Source organism: Xiphophorus couchianus, chromosome 24 (genome assembly GCF_001444195.1).
Source record: "Xiphophorus couchianus chromosome 24, X_couchianus-1.0, whole genome shotgun sequence".
Taxonomy (NCBI): domain Eukaryota; kingdom Metazoa; phylum Chordata; class Actinopteri; order Cyprinodontiformes; family Poeciliidae; genus Xiphophorus; species Xiphophorus couchianus.
Window position 1 is genome coordinate 5,930,179 of NC_040251.1, and position 15,988 is coordinate 5,946,166.

At 46.7% G+C, this 15,988-nt stretch overlaps 2 protein-coding genes across 3 annotated transcripts; both read right to left on the reverse strand.

Moving 5' to 3' along the window:
* Positions 1 to 1,543: 1,543 nt before the first annotated feature.
* Positions 1,544 to 3,842, reverse strand: tsr2 (TSR2 ribosome maturation factor). Its single transcript, XM_028011731.1, has 5 exons — positions 3,699 to 3,842; positions 3,118 to 3,208; positions 2,870 to 2,961; positions 2,624 to 2,785; positions 1,544 to 2,511 (listed from the first exon to the last, which is right to left on the reverse strand). The coding sequence occupies exons 1-5, from the start codon at positions 3,825 to 3,827 to the stop codon at positions 2,413 to 2,415; spliced, it is 573 nt and encodes a 190-aa protein (XP_027867532.1). The 5' UTR covers positions 3,828 to 3,842; the 3' UTR covers positions 1,544 to 2,412.
* An 811-nt stretch (positions 3,843 to 4,653) lies between these two features.
* grm6a (glutamate receptor, metabotropic 6a) lies at positions 4,654 to 14,449 on the reverse strand. Of its 2 annotated transcripts, XM_028010389.1 has the most exons (15): positions 13,711 to 14,448; positions 12,869 to 13,085; positions 12,658 to 12,793; positions 12,414 to 12,568; positions 11,949 to 12,089; positions 11,683 to 11,883; positions 9,358 to 9,497; positions 9,167 to 9,289; positions 8,815 to 9,079; positions 7,977 to 8,212; positions 7,754 to 7,915; positions 7,420 to 7,569; positions 5,484 to 5,624; positions 5,306 to 5,404; positions 5,062 to 5,134 (listed from the first exon to the last, which is right to left on the reverse strand). In XM_028010389.1, the coding sequence occupies exons 1-14, from the start codon at positions 14,263 to 14,265 to the stop codon at positions 5,321 to 5,323; spliced, it is 2,706 nt and encodes a 901-aa protein (XP_027866190.1). In that variant the 5' UTR covers positions 14,266 to 14,448; the 3' UTR covers positions 5,062 to 5,134; positions 5,306 to 5,320. The 2 variants fall into 2 exon arrangements, with proteins under 2 accessions (XP_027866191.1, XP_027866190.1); XM_028010390.1 differs by lacking the exon at positions 5,306 to 5,404 and having other exon boundaries at positions 4,654 to 5,134; positions 13,711 to 14,449.
* Between the last annotated feature and the right edge of the window lie 1,539 nt (positions 14,450 to 15,988).

Genomic DNA, 15,988 nt, shown 5'->3' on the forward strand with positions numbered 1-15,988 from the left:
TTAAGAGTCAAACTGACCAGACTGGACCAATCGGTCACTGATCCAGTTTCTGTATAAAGCTTTAAAAGCTCAGTTCAGTCAGGAGGAAAAAATGCTGCAGATCAACGACTCAAAGCTTTGCTGCGTTTCCATAGAAACAAAATTAATTTGGATATTAAACGGAACTTGATGCACTGATTAATGGATGATCATGACTTCCTGTCTGTCTGGGTGACGGATTATTTGGCCTGTTCTTGTAAAGTTTCTTCAGAAAATGTTCATCATGAACTGGTCCTGTTTAAAGTAACACAGCTGAAGATTAGGGTGATGGTAAGGAGACCATCCAACCTTAAAGGCTCATCTCTACAGATAATCAGAAATCTCCTTAAAACTGCTCAACAGTTTAAAGAAAACTTTTCTGCTTTAATGCCAATAACTGGGAAAACAAAATTTTTCTTTGATTATTGAAAAGAGTATAATTAATCTTCCAGTATGTTCTTATAAAACATAAATAAAATAAACAGTAAAAATTATCTTGTTTTTGGAAAGTTGTCCTTTCTCTCTGCTTTATGACTTTCAGACGTTTTCTAGTTGTTCTTTCATTTAACCAATCTAAATGATTCAGTAGTTTTGGTCATAACAGTTATTTACCATCAGGATGTCCAGAAAATGCTGCAGCCAGAGTCCTGATCAAACACGAGTTATTTTTCTCCCTTCATTTAACTCCCAGTCAAACCCAGATTATAATCTCAGATTCTCCTTCTCACATATTAATCCCTAAATAATCAATAATTCCCTATCCTCATATCCTGACTCCAGTATCGACGCTGATCTCTGGACTACAGGAAGTCATGATGCCGCCATGTTGAACTCTGGAGCCGAGTCGCCCCCTGCTGGGAACTTAAGGGAGTGTTTCAGTTATTTCCGTGTCTGATTTAACTTTAAAATTGAAAACATCCTGATGGAAAAACATTCAGAAAGTGCATATTGGTGAAGTGAGACCTTAAAGAAACAGAAGCTTGAGGTGCAAAGGTTGGACCAAAAATTAATTTTGAATAAATCGTCAGTTTCCAGACAAATAATCAGTTCAATATCTCTCTGCCAATTATCGGTCAGTCCAGAGACTTTGAGGTTGGACCAAATATCGGCAGAGAGACCAGGATTCAGTTTCTGGACCAAAAATTTGTTCTAAATCCCTCAAAGTCTCTGGACCGATTATTGAATAGGTCCAGAGACTGGACTTTTGAACTGATTGGCTTTCAGGTTGGACCAATCAATAACCAGGAGTCTCAGAGGTTGGACCAATCACTGATCGGGAGTCTGGACCAACTGTCAAGCGATGTCATTTTGTTCAGTTCATGTCTACAGATGTTTGTTGACGGGTTTATGTGACCCGTTTATAAACCAGCAGTGTTTTTAGTGGAACTAGTCCCACCCAGGATTCCTGGTTCTGATCCAGTTCTGTGATAATCTGAACTGAATTATCACAGAACTGGATATAAACCCCAGAGACGGCGGCGCTCCAGCTGCCATATTCCCTGTAATCAATAATCCAGATGCTTCATTATGTTTTCATATCTTTATTTAAATTCAGCTCTGAATACAGACTGCAGGGGGTTAAATGTCAACACAATGGCCAGCAGCGCTAATTACTTATTCATGAGCAGAGATGACATCACACCTTACCTTTCAGAATAAGAGCAGTTATTGTAAACAACTCCATGAAAAACGACTTCATGATTTTAGTAAAAATATTCCAGAACATCTGCAGAAGCTTCAGCAGCTAATTAGCATCATTAGCTGCTAATTGCAGCTAACGTTAATCAGCAGCTGAAGGCTAATGCATTAGCTAATGGACATTACCTTAATGTAATGTCATACATTACATTAAGGTAATGTAAGACCAAAGGTAATACGTTACCTTTGGTTATAAAGTAGGATAATCTCCATACACGCCAGGTGGCATTATTAATAATAAAATATTTTAATATTTTTAGCTTCAAATAACTGAATCATCCAGAACCAGTCAGAATTTGACCTAAAGCAGCACAGAACCAGAGAGTCCGGGTCAGAACCAGAGAGTCCGGGTCCAGTCTGATATGCTAGCATGTGGTTCTGTAACGGTACTAGATCAGTTCGGATCCGTCATCCTAAAAGTTTCCACCTGGTTCTGGTTCTGCTGGACCTGAGAGCAGAACCAGGACGGATCAGAACTGCAAAGATTTTTAATGGACTGATATTTTTAAATTGATTGGTTCTGTTTAATTTGACCCATTTTGATGTTCTGAATAAACGAAGACAGTTATCCAACTAGTCCATCAGAACCGGATCATTTGGAGTTTGCAGCACCTTCCTAGAGGCTCCGCCCCCAACATGGCGGCTCCACAGTAAAGTCCAGTTCAAGTCCGGTTTGTAAAGTTCTGGTTCTGCTCGTCACTTCTTCCTCCGGACCACAGTCCAGCCGTCCTCTTCATCCTGAGGAGGAGGACGTGTGGTGCTGAGGGACGGGCGGGACTCCTCACACTCCATGCCCTGCGCACACACACACACACACAGGTTATTAATGGACTAACAGGAAGTTCTAATAAACTCGTTACATGACTACTTTATGGCTGCGTTGCCTAGCAACCAGTCCCCCACGTACCTGCGTTTCGCCGTCGCTCTCCTCCTTGTCCGACTGCGCGGGTGGAGCCGTGACCTTTGCCCTTGGCGTCTTGCTCTGAGTCAGTATGTGGACGGTGCTGCGGAGCTGCTGCAGCGCCCCCTGCTGCCAGAGGGAGAACAGCTGCAGCAGACGCTGCGATACCTGCAGACACCAGACACACCTGGTCAGGTAGCAGCCAATCAGGAGACAGAGCCACCAAAGGTGTGTGTGTGTGTGTGTGTGTACCTGAGGTAAGCTGCCGTCCTCCACCACCGTATCAAACTCCTGATCCATTAGCTGAGACAGGAAATCCTCCACCTCATACTGCTGCAGGTCAGCTGCCCCCCACCGACACACACACACACACACCAGTCAGGCTACTGAACTGTGACGTCAGACAGGAAGTGAGGTTCTGTCAGAACATTAAAACGTTCCAACTGAACAATTCTGATTCAAACGGGAAGTTATTGTCAGCTGTTACCATGGAGACGTACCGTTGTCATGGAAATACTGCTGAACGACATCCACCATCCAATCAGCTTTCTGCTGGCCGTAAACGCCTCCAAAGCCGTTGTCCACGGCGATCTTAGGGACAAGAGGACACATCCGGAACCGGGTCAGAACCGGACCGCTTCCAGACTGAAAATATTAACTTTTTAATCTTTCTTATAAAATAAATCATCCGCTGGACGCGGTTCTGATGGGTCAGGGTGGTTCTGATGGGGGAGGAGGTTCGGTTCTGATGGGTCAGGGACGTTTGAGTCTGATGTATTTTTCAGAAGGTCCAATCTCAGCCCGAACTTGTTACTGACAGCTAACGAACCCACTGGGTCAGCGCTAAGCAGTACCAAAACCAGAACCAAAACCTGGATCATAACTGGATCTTGAGCAGATGTTTCTGAGCCCCAATCCATCTAAGGTCCAGTAGAGCTGAATTAGACCTGTTCGGGATGAGACGGAACCACCCCAAACAGAAGCTGCTAGCATTAGCTAGATAGTTTCAGCCCACTAATCACGTGGTCCAGTGGAACCACCTGAATATCCCCCGTCCCCTCAGACCCGGTTCGGAGCTCACCTGTAGAACCGGCCACGTCTGAAGAACCGCCCGAACTCCCTCCGTGAAGAGTTCACGCGACGCCGTGGAGGCCGCCATCTTGGATCTTCTTCTTCTTGATTTTAGTTTCGGCTGAACAAGGTGGTGCATACCGCCCCCAGCCGGTGAGGAGGACCGAAAACAGCCTGCATCCTTTCATTTAACCCAATTAGCAGCAAATACAGAGAAAATAATGTTCAACATTCATCAGAAGAAGTTTTTTTTTATAATCTGAGACTTAAAAGGTCAAAGTTAAATATTTATTTAATAAGCTAAATATTAAGTAGCTCAGAGTTTAATGAACATTGAGCTCAGATAAATATAACTGAAGCTAAGTATTTATCTGGCTAAATAATATTTATGGAGCTAAATATTTAACTTGCTTCCTAAATGTTTAGATGGGCAGTGTGACATTTATAAACGAATGAATAACATGGTGAAAATATGACTAAAACAACAAACTCCCATTGGTTTCTCTTATGACATTCTAAACAACATAAATTATTGCTGGTAACTTTTGACTGTATAGCTTTATAAATGAAAAACCATAAAACTCAAGCATGAACTCGAAGTCACTGCTTCATCTGTGAACCTGGTTCTGGTCCGCTACCCACCAATCCACAGTGGACCTACAGGAGCTGCTTCAGGTCGACATTCTCATTTTTTCTTCACTTTATTTATTTATTTTTAAAATTCTGAATGATTATGATGTCATTTCGCCTATGTTTTTGTTGATTATTGATCAAAGGTTTTGATTTCTCTGGTTTCATCAGCCTGTAGTTCCACCTGTCGGCCAGCAGGGGCATCAGATACACCAGGTAAACTTCAGGTTCCATCCCTCAGATATCTGCGGGAACCAACAGAACCAGAATCAGTTCTGACCACCTGAACAGAACCAGTACCACCTCACTGAGACCCAAACACTGAAACCAGAACATTTGAGATTACATCATTTATTCACAGAGAAATTCACAGGAATGTTAGAAGTTCTGGATCTGTGGACTGAGGTTCTGTTTCACTGAGATGCTCAGAACCTGAACCTCAGAACCAGAACCCAGCACTGACCATCACATGTTCCATGGAAACAGGCAGAAGCAACAGGTGAGCTCCTCAGGTAACCCCCCTGCAGTTCACCCATTTCTTAGAAAACATTTAGTATAAAACGTTTATTGTGAAAAGTCAGACTCTGACAGGAAGTGCTCAGGTGTTGTCAGTGATGTCACAGACCCCCACCAGGCAGAATGATGTCCCCATGTCCAATGTTGCCATGGCAACATCACTGAGCTCCACACCGTCCCCTGAACACAACGTCTTCACTTCCTGTCTGACCTAAAGTCTGGTTTTCACAATAAAAGCTCAGCGTCTTCATGATAATGATGGTGATGCTGTCATCAGGCCCTCCTCTGGTTGGCTGGTACCTGAGAAGGAGAGAAAACAGGATTCATCATCATCATCATCATCATCATCATCATCATCATCATTGCGTGGCTCTGATCAGGGGTCAGATGTTTCCGTCGGGGTCAGGATGAGTTCAAGCATCAAATCAAGGTTTTGTTCTTCGGCACTAGAAACGCTGAAACGTTCCTTGCCTCCAGCAGGTGGAGCTACTGAGTTCTGTCGGGTTCGATCTTGGTGTCTCCGTTCGGTTTGTCCGTCTTCTGGGACAGTGTGGCCGCCTGGACAACCGCCTGCAGCGCAGCAACGTGGCGGTTAGAGCAACTGGGAACCACAACAACAAACACCTGAGTAGAACACCTGGGTTCTCACCTTGAAGCTCCTCTTCCTCTTCTGGACGTTCTGCTCCGGGTGGAAGACGATGACGTAAACTTTGGGCATGTACAGCATCCCCAGAGAGACAGAAGCACTGAGGGACATGGAGACGGTCAGGGTGGCAGTCTGGATGAACATCTGAGGAGACAGAGACCCGAACTGAACAGAACCACCTTCGTGTCTGCAGAACTCCTTCAGAAACAAAGAGTATCCTGGAGAACAGAGAGGAACCTGCTCAGTTTCTTATACAAAAGTTCTCAGCGGAACCTTTGTATTCACTTGTTTCTGGAACGAAACAAGTACCAAAAATTTGCACATTGCTTTATTGCTGCTGCTCTCTGTCAACTGGCTGTTAATTTCTGCTTCTAAATGATCTGACTGGGAAAAAATTATTTTTCAGTTCACGTTGTGCTAAAAGGAGTTAGCTTAACAGCAAAGCTAATCAGGCCTAAAATAGAATCTCAATGCTAAACATGTAGCATTTAGATGCTAATGCTAATGTCAACATCCACAGTCCACATTTCTACAGAAGCTCCATGAATGATCAGGGCTTCCTGAAACACTTTGCTCCAATCTGCTGGTTTAAGAACAGATTAAAAACTATAAATATCTCTATTGTTGAGATCAAATGTCAGTTTATTCAATAATTTAGCAACAAAAAGAGTTTTGAATTGAAAATGTTACTTTGTTGACAAAATACAATGAATTAATTACAAACCCTGCAATTAACTCGAGTTCCCCCACTGGTTCATTAATGTTTATATTTATTGTGAGCATGTGTGTGTGTGTGTGTGTGTGTGTGTGTGTGTGTGTGTGTGTGTGTGTGTGTGTGTGTGTGTGTGTGTGTGTGTGTGAGCGGGTGTAGTTGCTTAGCTATAGTTGTGGGGACTGGTTCTTGACTAACCCCAGCATTATGAGGACATTTTGCCACACAATATAAAAAGATCATTTGTGGGGTACACAGTTATCTATATAGCTACAATAACGCCTTTACCTTGTACCTCATGTTAAAGTATAAATACATTTGGGGAAAAAGCAGGTGATTTGTGGGTTAGGTATAAACTTGAGGAGGTTAGGGTTAGGGAAAAGGTCAAAGTTAGGCTACAGAAACTAAAGGGAGTCAATTCAAATCCACAGCAGTAAAGTGAGTCAGGAATGTGTATGTGAAGCTAAAAGCTCCTGCAGCAGTAATCCTCTCCCAGCTCCTGTTGGTTCTGTTGTTCTCAGATAAAAAGCTTCTCTTAAATCCTCCTTCATGAAGCACCCAGAGCCGAGAGAGGAGGAGGTCCGGCTGTTATCAGAGAACCACAGAAGAAAAACCGGGGTGTGACCTGTTGTTGTTTGCAGCTCCTCTCATTCATGTTTTCATGAATTATTCTCTTTGAAACTTTCCAAGCAGCTGCCGAAACATCCTGGAGAGTCTCTATATTCTGCTGCAGCCTCCATCTTTAATCCTGCAGAGGAGCTTTTATTTTGTCGGATCAGCAGTTCTGAAAGCCTCTTTCCTCCGCCCTGATATTTTGGTCTTTTTGTCTCTTTTGTTGGGGCGTTTGGGCCTCGTTACGTGTCGTTTCTAATCTGTATAATCTGACCTGAAAGTGTCTGTGCGGTTTATCAGTCGCATAACGGACCCAAACACTCCAGCCTCCACCTGGTTTCTGTCTGCAGTGACAGGAAGGAGTTGGATTCCTCTGGTCCGCTCACCTCTGCTCTGGTTCTGATTGTTGTTCTGGTAAACACTAACCAGAAGATTCTGCAGAACCTAGAGGAACCAGAACTGAACCAGAACAATACAGACCTGAAGTCGGTTTGTTTAAAGGAACAGAGTTGGTTCCTCTGATTGAACTCTCTGTGGTTCTTCCTGGTTCCTCTGGGTTACCTCTGGTTCTGGCCAGATCTAACCAACTCACTTGAAGTCTGGTCCGGTTCTTACCTTCTCAGTGGACTGAGCGGTACCAAAGAAGATGGGGACGAAGGCCAGCCAGACGATGCAGGTGGTGTACATGGTGAAACCGATGGGCTTCGCTTCGTTGAATGTCTCCGGAACGCCTCGGCTCTTCACGGCGTAAACTGTACATGTTACCTAGCAACGAAGGACGCAATGCAGTTTATTACAAACAGAAATATTCAGGTTCCCTCCCAACAGACGTCACAGATGCAACTGAGAATTAAAGTCCAGTTCTGGTGTTTGTTCTGGCTTTGAAGGAAAACCCCATTTCTTAGCACGTTGGTGGAGCCATCATTCTGAGGGAAAGTATTTTTTTTACCATAAGAACGATGCTGTAGCTCAGGCAGCAGATGATGGACAGGTCCGACATGTCACACTTGAGGATGCCTCGGGCCAGGTCTGGGTTTGGTGGGCGGAGCTCCTCGTAGTCGATGATGGTGTGAGGAGGAACCACAGCGAACCACATGAACACGCCCAGAACCTGATGGACACCCAGGCGTCACACAAGGTACCTGCAGGTCACGTGACCTGAGTCCACTTACCTGGACAGAAATGAGGATGAAGGTGATGGCGAGCTGGGAGGTGGGGCTTATGAATTTAGGAGGAGTCACCGACTTCTTGCCCTGTTCGAAGATTCTGTAAATGCGGTTGGTTTTGGTTAGCATGGCGGAGTAGGTGATGGCCATGCCGAGGCCCAGCAGGAGGCGCCGGAACGCACACACCGCCACACCTGGCTCCGCGATCATCAGGAAGGTGATCAGGTAAATCAGAAAGATACCTGGATGGAGAGAGGTGAGGTCATCCACTGCTGATGACATCACCCTCAATGATGTCATCCATAAGACTAATGATGTCATCCATACTGATGATGTCACACAGCAGGATGTGGTTTAGTCAGGCTCCACTTTTTCACAATTCTGCGACTGCACAATTTCAACATGCCAATAAAATATCGGGTATTGGTGATTCTAACTCCCATCTGTAGGTGGCAGTATTTCTTACTTGTTCTCCTCTATTGCCGCAGCCTGATTTGATGTCCAGCTATAGTCCGTGATCATTCCTAATGTCATACATGACTGAAAATATCTCAAAATGTCCAGCAAGTATTCCTAAAGTACCACCAGAAAATCAGTCAATTTGACTGCAAAAATCACAAAAGTAATCGTGAAGGGCGTGCCGTGGTGGCGGAGGGGTCAGCGCGACCCACATTCAGAGGCAACGTGGCCTCGACGCGGCTGTCGTGGGTTCGACTCCTGGACCCGACGACGTTTACCGCATGTCTTCCCCCCTCTCCTTCTCCCTTTCCTGTCAGCCTACTTTGAAAAAGGGACACTAGAGCCACAAAAAGAAAATCCCGGAGTGACCGATCAGCAAACTCACCGGTCAGGAGGACGTAGCTCAGCTCTCTTCCCGACGCCCTGACGATAGGGGTGTCGTTAAAGCGAATGAAGGTGACCACCACGGCGCTGGTTGCTAGGATACCCAGCATGGCGAGAGAGGCGGGCACTAGGGCCCAGGGAGAGTTCCACTCCAGCTTGATGATGGGCGTGGGACAGCAGGCCGTCCGGTTGGGGACGGGCCGCATGTCCGTTGGACACATTTCACAGGTGAACTCGTCCAACTGGTACTGGTACCCGTCACAGAGCTGCAAGCAGGTGGGACACGTTTCATTCCTTTTACCTCACTTCCTGTATGTTCTAGTAGTGGCAGCAGGATGGCAGGCTCCGGGTACCTCGCAGTGCCAGCAGCAGGGGACTCCCTTCACCATCTTCTTTCGCTCTCCGGGTTTGCAGGGGAAGCTACAGATGGACTCTGGAACGGATTTGTCTCCTCCTGACCACTGCATCTCCTCCAGCTGCAGAAACACACACCGGGTCACAGACAGGAACGTCCTGCGGTCCGACCTTCATCGCACCGACTCACGTTGAGCCTCAGGTTGTTGGTCCACTGGCCGATGACGTGGTAGCCAGGATGGCTGTGGTTGGTCATCTGAAACTGGAAGATATCGTAGCGTCCTGGAGCGTCTCCATTCTCGTTGAACAGAACGCTGGTCCCAGCACTTCCTGGAAGACAGAGAAACCCAGTTTTACTGGGAGTACTGGGATGTGGACCGGAAATATAGAATCTCTCTAGTCCTATGAATCATATAAAACATTTAAAACAAACATCTCGTTCACTCAGCCACACTAACATGCACACCCCCACACACCAACGGTAGGCACCTTGCTCAAAGGCACATCAGCGGGAAGGAATTTGGAGTTGAACCGATTGCAAAGCCACGACTCTTTATAGTGAAATAGATAAGGCTTCATCAGGGCCGTGCAGAGACCTTTGGAGGGCTCAGAGTTAAAAAGGGGCCCATTGAACAAGATCTTAAAACACCAACACAGCAACAACCCATAGTAATCAATAATCTAATATTTAATCGGATCATACTGGATCACCATGAGGGGCCAATGCAAAACAAATCTAGTCCATGTTTCCAACATAATGGTTCTGTTTCTGCTGAGCTGATCTGAGACTGAAGCTGTTAAACAGAAGGTCAAAGGTTATGAAGCTATGAAATAAAAACATGTGCTGATATTTTACTAAATAAGTCCTACTACTTCTGTTAACGTCTACAATAACTTGGCTGATTTAAAAATCAAACAGCTCAGAGGGTTCCCTCTACATCAGTTTTCTATGTTAGAACCTCTAGATCTACAATTACAAGGTTGAGATATAAAGGCAAAGAAAACTCAGTAGCTGCTGGTAGGGGCCATTCGGGGCCCCTCTAGACATTCAGGGGCCCCTCTAGATATTCAGGGGCCCATCCAGACATTCAGGGGCCCATCCAGACATTCAGAGGCCCCTCTAGACATTCAGGGGCCCCTATGAATAGTTGAATTGTTCCACAGGCCATAGATCTAAACCTGTAGCATCATTTATTGAGAATAACAAAGTTATTACATTTTATTTAATACATTCAGCCAAGAAACAATTTAGGATTTAATTATGAAGTTTATTTTGTAAAAGTTTAAAGAATCATCTGGATAGTTTGATTGTTGTGTTACCATGGTTACAATATGGTGTAATCTTTGTTTTTGAGCTGGTTTGTTCAGAAATACATCAGAGCAAATAACCAATAATCAGTGATTGATTTTAAATCAGCCAGTTAACCTGGGTTCCTCTCACAGATTCATTAATTTACATTTAAACATGAGGTTCTTTAGGGACCGGGGGGCTAAATCATGATTCTGTCTATGGCCCCATATTACCTTGGGCCGGCCCTGCATGAAGAGCTAAAGCCGCTGCGCATCTCTGCGCTGGAATCCACCTGGAATCTCCCTGGAATCCACCTGGAATCTCCCTGGAATCCCCCGGTGGCCCCTGTCAGTCCCCTGATGCTTTGGGGACATTTTGATTCATTTCATTGTGGCATTTTTGGCTTTTTGCTGCGGTTCTGATTATTGCTCCAATATTTTCTCTGATGTTTATTTCATGAACTCTAATTGGGCCGAATCTTCCTTTAACACTTGAGGTTCTGCAGTAACTTCTGTTTACAGCCCAGAACCTCCAGCGGCTTTAACCCGCCTGGTAGAAATGATAAGGAGAAGCAGAGAACAGTCAGCAGGTGGTACCGGGTGGTACCAGGTGGTACCAAGGCTTTGAGCTGCATCACTGAGACAGTCGGTACTGATTCTTTAGATCAGGATGTCTGGTTCTGACCCACAGCAGTGAGACCGACTCAGGCTGCCTGTAGAGAACCGGGCATTTAGTGCAGATTTTTCCGATATTGCAGGACAATTACGAAAAGTAAATAGAAAGAGTTTTTCTAACAACTCCAGTCCATCTGTCCGGTTCATCAGGGGAGGTTTGAATGCAAAATCAAACTCTGACGCAGACTGAAAAAACTAACTCTGCTCCTCCTACAAACCCAGATTTGGTTGAAGTGAACCCTGGTGCGTTTTGAATTCACATGTGAACACCGAACGCATCGAAGACCACTCCAAAACCAGGAGGGGGACCTGGTTTTGGAGGTTCCCAAAACCAGGTCCCTGCGTTCTGGGAATTCCCTGCGTTCCCAGAACACAGGGAATTCTGGGTAAATACAACCAAAACAAGCAGGCTAGTCAGTAGAGACCTACGGTGCCATCCGCTTATGAGACGCAAACCATCCAGAGACGCTGAATTCATTAAGGAGAGCCGGGGACTTGGTGTGGTCCACTTACTATCAGCTCTGTCTCTCTGCCCAGAGGATGAACTTACCGTTGAAGTTGACGGCTCTGATGTAGTCCAGCAGCAGGCGCCCCTCCACCGGGTCCATGCTGCTGCAGACCCCGTGGCTGTTGGGACAGAGGTCTTGGTGCATGTTGTGCAGAGCGTAGGCGACGGCATAAACAGCATCGATCACAAACTGAACCTTCCCTTCCTGCTCGTAGGACGAGTCCTGACCAATTCGCTCGCCTCCTGCAGACAGATGCACCGTAATGAGGGAACACCTGAGACCTTCACACATCTCTCTCAGTGAGTACCTGTGCACTTCTTCTTGTCTGAGTCCAGTTTGATTCCAGGACGGGTCAATTTGCACCTGAAGTCGTCCTCCCAGAACTCGGCAAACCAGATGTTCCTGCGGTTGTTCTCCAGGGACCGAGATATGAAGTACTGATCAAAACCTGTAGAACATACACAACAGATGAGAACCCTCTACAGCCCTCTAGATCAGTGATTCTCAATTCCAGTCCTCAGTTCCCACTGCCTGCATGTTGTAGTTGTGTCTCTGCTCCAGAACATGTCATTCAAATGATTGCATGACCTCCTCTGCAGCCATCAAGTGCTGCAGAAGGCTGTTAGTCACCCACTTAGTCAAATCAGGTGTGTGGCAGAAGGGAAACACCTATAACATACAGGACAGTGGACCTTGAGGACGGGAATTGAGAAACACTGCTCTAGAATCCTCCAGAACCAGGTGATCCTTGACCAGGTGCATCCGGTTCTACCGTCAATCGAGGCCCGCTTGGGCAAGATGGTGACAGCGCCTTCTGCAACGTCTTCCAGCTCGGCGATTGGTGAGCTCTTGGCCCCCCAGCTGTCTGACCCAACAAACAGGAAGTGACCCGTCAGGTTAGCCTGCCTCGCTGCTTCAAGAACACGCCTACCAGAGAGAAAGAAGAATCAGCCTCAAGTCTCGTGACCACACCAACCAGGTGTAAAGGGAAGAGGTGAGTGTCTCTGGTGGATTACTTGATGTCGTCCTCGTTGGCGAAGATGATGACTCCTCTGGCGTTACTTGTCTCCATCAAACGTTTGATGATCTTATCGAACTCGCCCTCAGCTGGCTCTCGGGGGATCTTCACCGACTGGGCAATGCACACACCACCTGGTGGAGAGACATAGGCAGGTCAGGGGCAGGTGACAGACGGGTCAGAGATGGGGGAGATAGGAGCGTCCCTACCGGCCTCTCTGGAGATCTGCATGAAGGCCTCCACGCCGCTCTCGCCGTAGTTGCCTTCGGACGCCAGCGTGGAGACGTAGTTCCAGCCCAGAGCCTTGACGATGTCCAGCATGGCCTGGGCCTGGTACGAGTCTGGCGGAACGACCCGGGAGAAGAAGTCGTAGCGGTTGTTGTCGCTGAGCTCTGGAGCTGTGGACGCGTAGCTCACCTGAGGAATCTGAAATTCAGAACCAGAACCGGAACCCAGTTCAGAGGCGACAGTGGGACGAGTGGTGGAGCAGCAGAGACCAGAACCACTCAGACAGATTAATGTTATGTAACAGCCAAGCTCAAAGTGGGCCAGCTCTTCAATCACATTAACACCCAGAGTGATTAACAGAGACCTTCTTAACGAGCGGACCTCGTTATGACAGCAACCTCATCATCATCATCTGAGGAAGAGGAGGAAGCATGAGCTGCAGACCTTCATATTAAGAAAAAACATTCCCTTATTTAGTAGGTTCTACTGGGTTTTATGATGCTCTACTGGATTCTACTGGGTTCTACTAGTTTCTACTGTAGTCCATTGGGTTCTACTGGTTTTAACTGGGTGTTATGGTACTCCACTGGGTTCCAGTAGGTTGTATGGGGTTCCACTATCCTCCATTGCATCTTTAGTATTCATTTCATGGAGGAAGTCATTCTGTCCATTTCACCAGATTCGACATCTTTGGTAGAACGTCTTCATGATGCTGATCTCGAACTGAAACTAACTGTCCTCTGATGGTTCCTCTGTCTCACCTCTCGTCTAGTTTCCTCTGCCTGTTCCTCACCTGTCTCTCTCTGACCCGTCTGTCTCTCACCTCGAACAGCCGCAGGATGTTGGCCACCATGATGGACACGGAGCTGGCCGACGCTCCGATCACGCCCACCACCCTCTCCGGTTTGCGGATGAGGGGCGGCTCGCCGTTGGAGCAGCGGATGTCAGACGTGTCCTTCTGGATCAACGCCTGGACGAAGGTGAGGGACTGCTCCAGGGCGTAGGTGTCCCTGGAGCAGGTGTCCAGGATGCGGGCGCCCAGCGTGATGTTGGGCAGCAGCTCAGGATCGCCGTTGATCTGGTCCAGGGCGTACAACATGGCCTCCATGCGGTGAATACCTTTCTCCTTCTTCAGCTCGCCGCAGTTCACGCCGTGGGGGCCGCGGGCGTGGATGGGAAACAGCCCCCCCAGTGTGATGTCACCAGGCAGCTTGATGGAGTGGGGGTGGAAGTGCTGGTGCGAGGCCTGTGCCTGGTCCGCCGGATCGCCGGTCCAGATCCAGAGAGGCAGCAGGAGGCGGGGCCACAGGGCGCCAAGGCGACCAGCGGCAACAACGTCAGGACAGAGGGAGAAGGGGGCGGGGCCTGATGATGTCATGCTGAGGCGACGTTCAGCATGGACCGTTCATCCTGACAGACACCTGGGGACACGGCAACCAACGAGATGGAACACGACCAGATACGAGTCACATGATCCGATACGAGTCACATGATCCGATACGAGTCACATGATCCGATACGAGTCGCATGATCCGATACGAGTCGCATGATCCGATATGAGTCGCATGATCCAATACGAGTCGCATGATCCGATACGAGTCGCATGATCCGATACGAGTTGCATGATCCGTATCGAGTCACACGATCCGATACGAGTCACATGATCCGTATCGAGTCACATGATCCGTATCGAGTCACATGATCTGATACGAGTCACATGATCCGTATTGAGTCACACGATCCGATACGAGTCACATGATCCGTATCGAGTCACATGATCCGATACGAGTCACATGATCCGTATCGAGTCACACAATCCGATACGAGTCACATGATCCGATACGAGTCACATGACTCCTTACATGATCAGACATGAGTTGAGACCCAGCTTTTATTTTGGTAGTCCACTTCTGGTTATTTTCAGGTGAATTTGCATATTATTTTAATATTTAGCTCTCAACTGAATATTCTCTAGCCCCCAAAAATAAAAATAAAATAATAAAAGGTGATTTCTGTTCCTCTGATCACTGACCAATCAGCACCGATCAGCTGCAGCGACTCATCAATTTTTATCAACTGGTTTTAAAAAATGGAGAAGGAAGAAGGCATTAATTTGTAATAAATTTGATCTTTGATCAGAAAACTGGAAATCAGAGAAAATAAAAACTAAGCCTAACCTAGCGATCAATAAAGTTCTGATTTAATTAACTGGTTCCTGCGGTTTGATCCACTTTATGGGCCAACAGGTGAGAAAAATAAAGTTAAATACCTGCGAACTGAGCCGCTCCGTTCGGTCCGCAGAGAGACGCAAAGACCCGCAGAGAGAGCCGCAAACAGCGGCGCTGCGCCCCGCGGAGCCGCAACAGCCTGCGGAGAGAGGAAGAGTCCGGCTGCTGCTGCTGCTGCTGCTGCTGCGGAGGAGGACTGGACACCTGTCTGTCTGTCTGTCTGTCTGTCTGTCTGTCTCCACCTGTCTGTTTCCTGTGAGGACCCGCTCGGTCTGCGGAGCCTCAGGATTTCTGCTACTGAGGACTCTGGTGACGTCACGCGGGAATAATTGTTCATTAATTATGGAAATTGTCGGAGGGGCGGGGCTTGGCCCTCTGACAGGTTTAATAGTAAAACTCTGACCGAACTCGAACCTCAGTCCAGAACCAGCAGGTCCAACAGAACCTCAGACATGACCGGATGTTCACAGGAACTCCTTCAGGAGAACCGGATCTCCTGACTCGGCTCACTAACAGAACCGGCTCTTTGGACTCCCGCATGACTCCTCCGATTTTTGGCTGCTGAAATTTATTAGTAAAAATCTGTATTATTCATTATTATTGATTAATATTATATAATATTAGTATTATATATTAATATTATATATTATTGATAGAGAATGATTAATGTTTTAATGGCTTATGGTTTTATTAGGTTCAATAAAACTATTTTCAGCTCATGAACCATCAACAGGATGTTTAGTTTGATTATTTTCAATGTTCAACTGAAGCTGCACCCCTTGACCTTTGACCCCAGGAATCACACATTCAGATGTTCGTGTTTTTAGACCTTCATCAGTCTTTGAGCTGCATCAGAAAGTCCATAAAAAATAT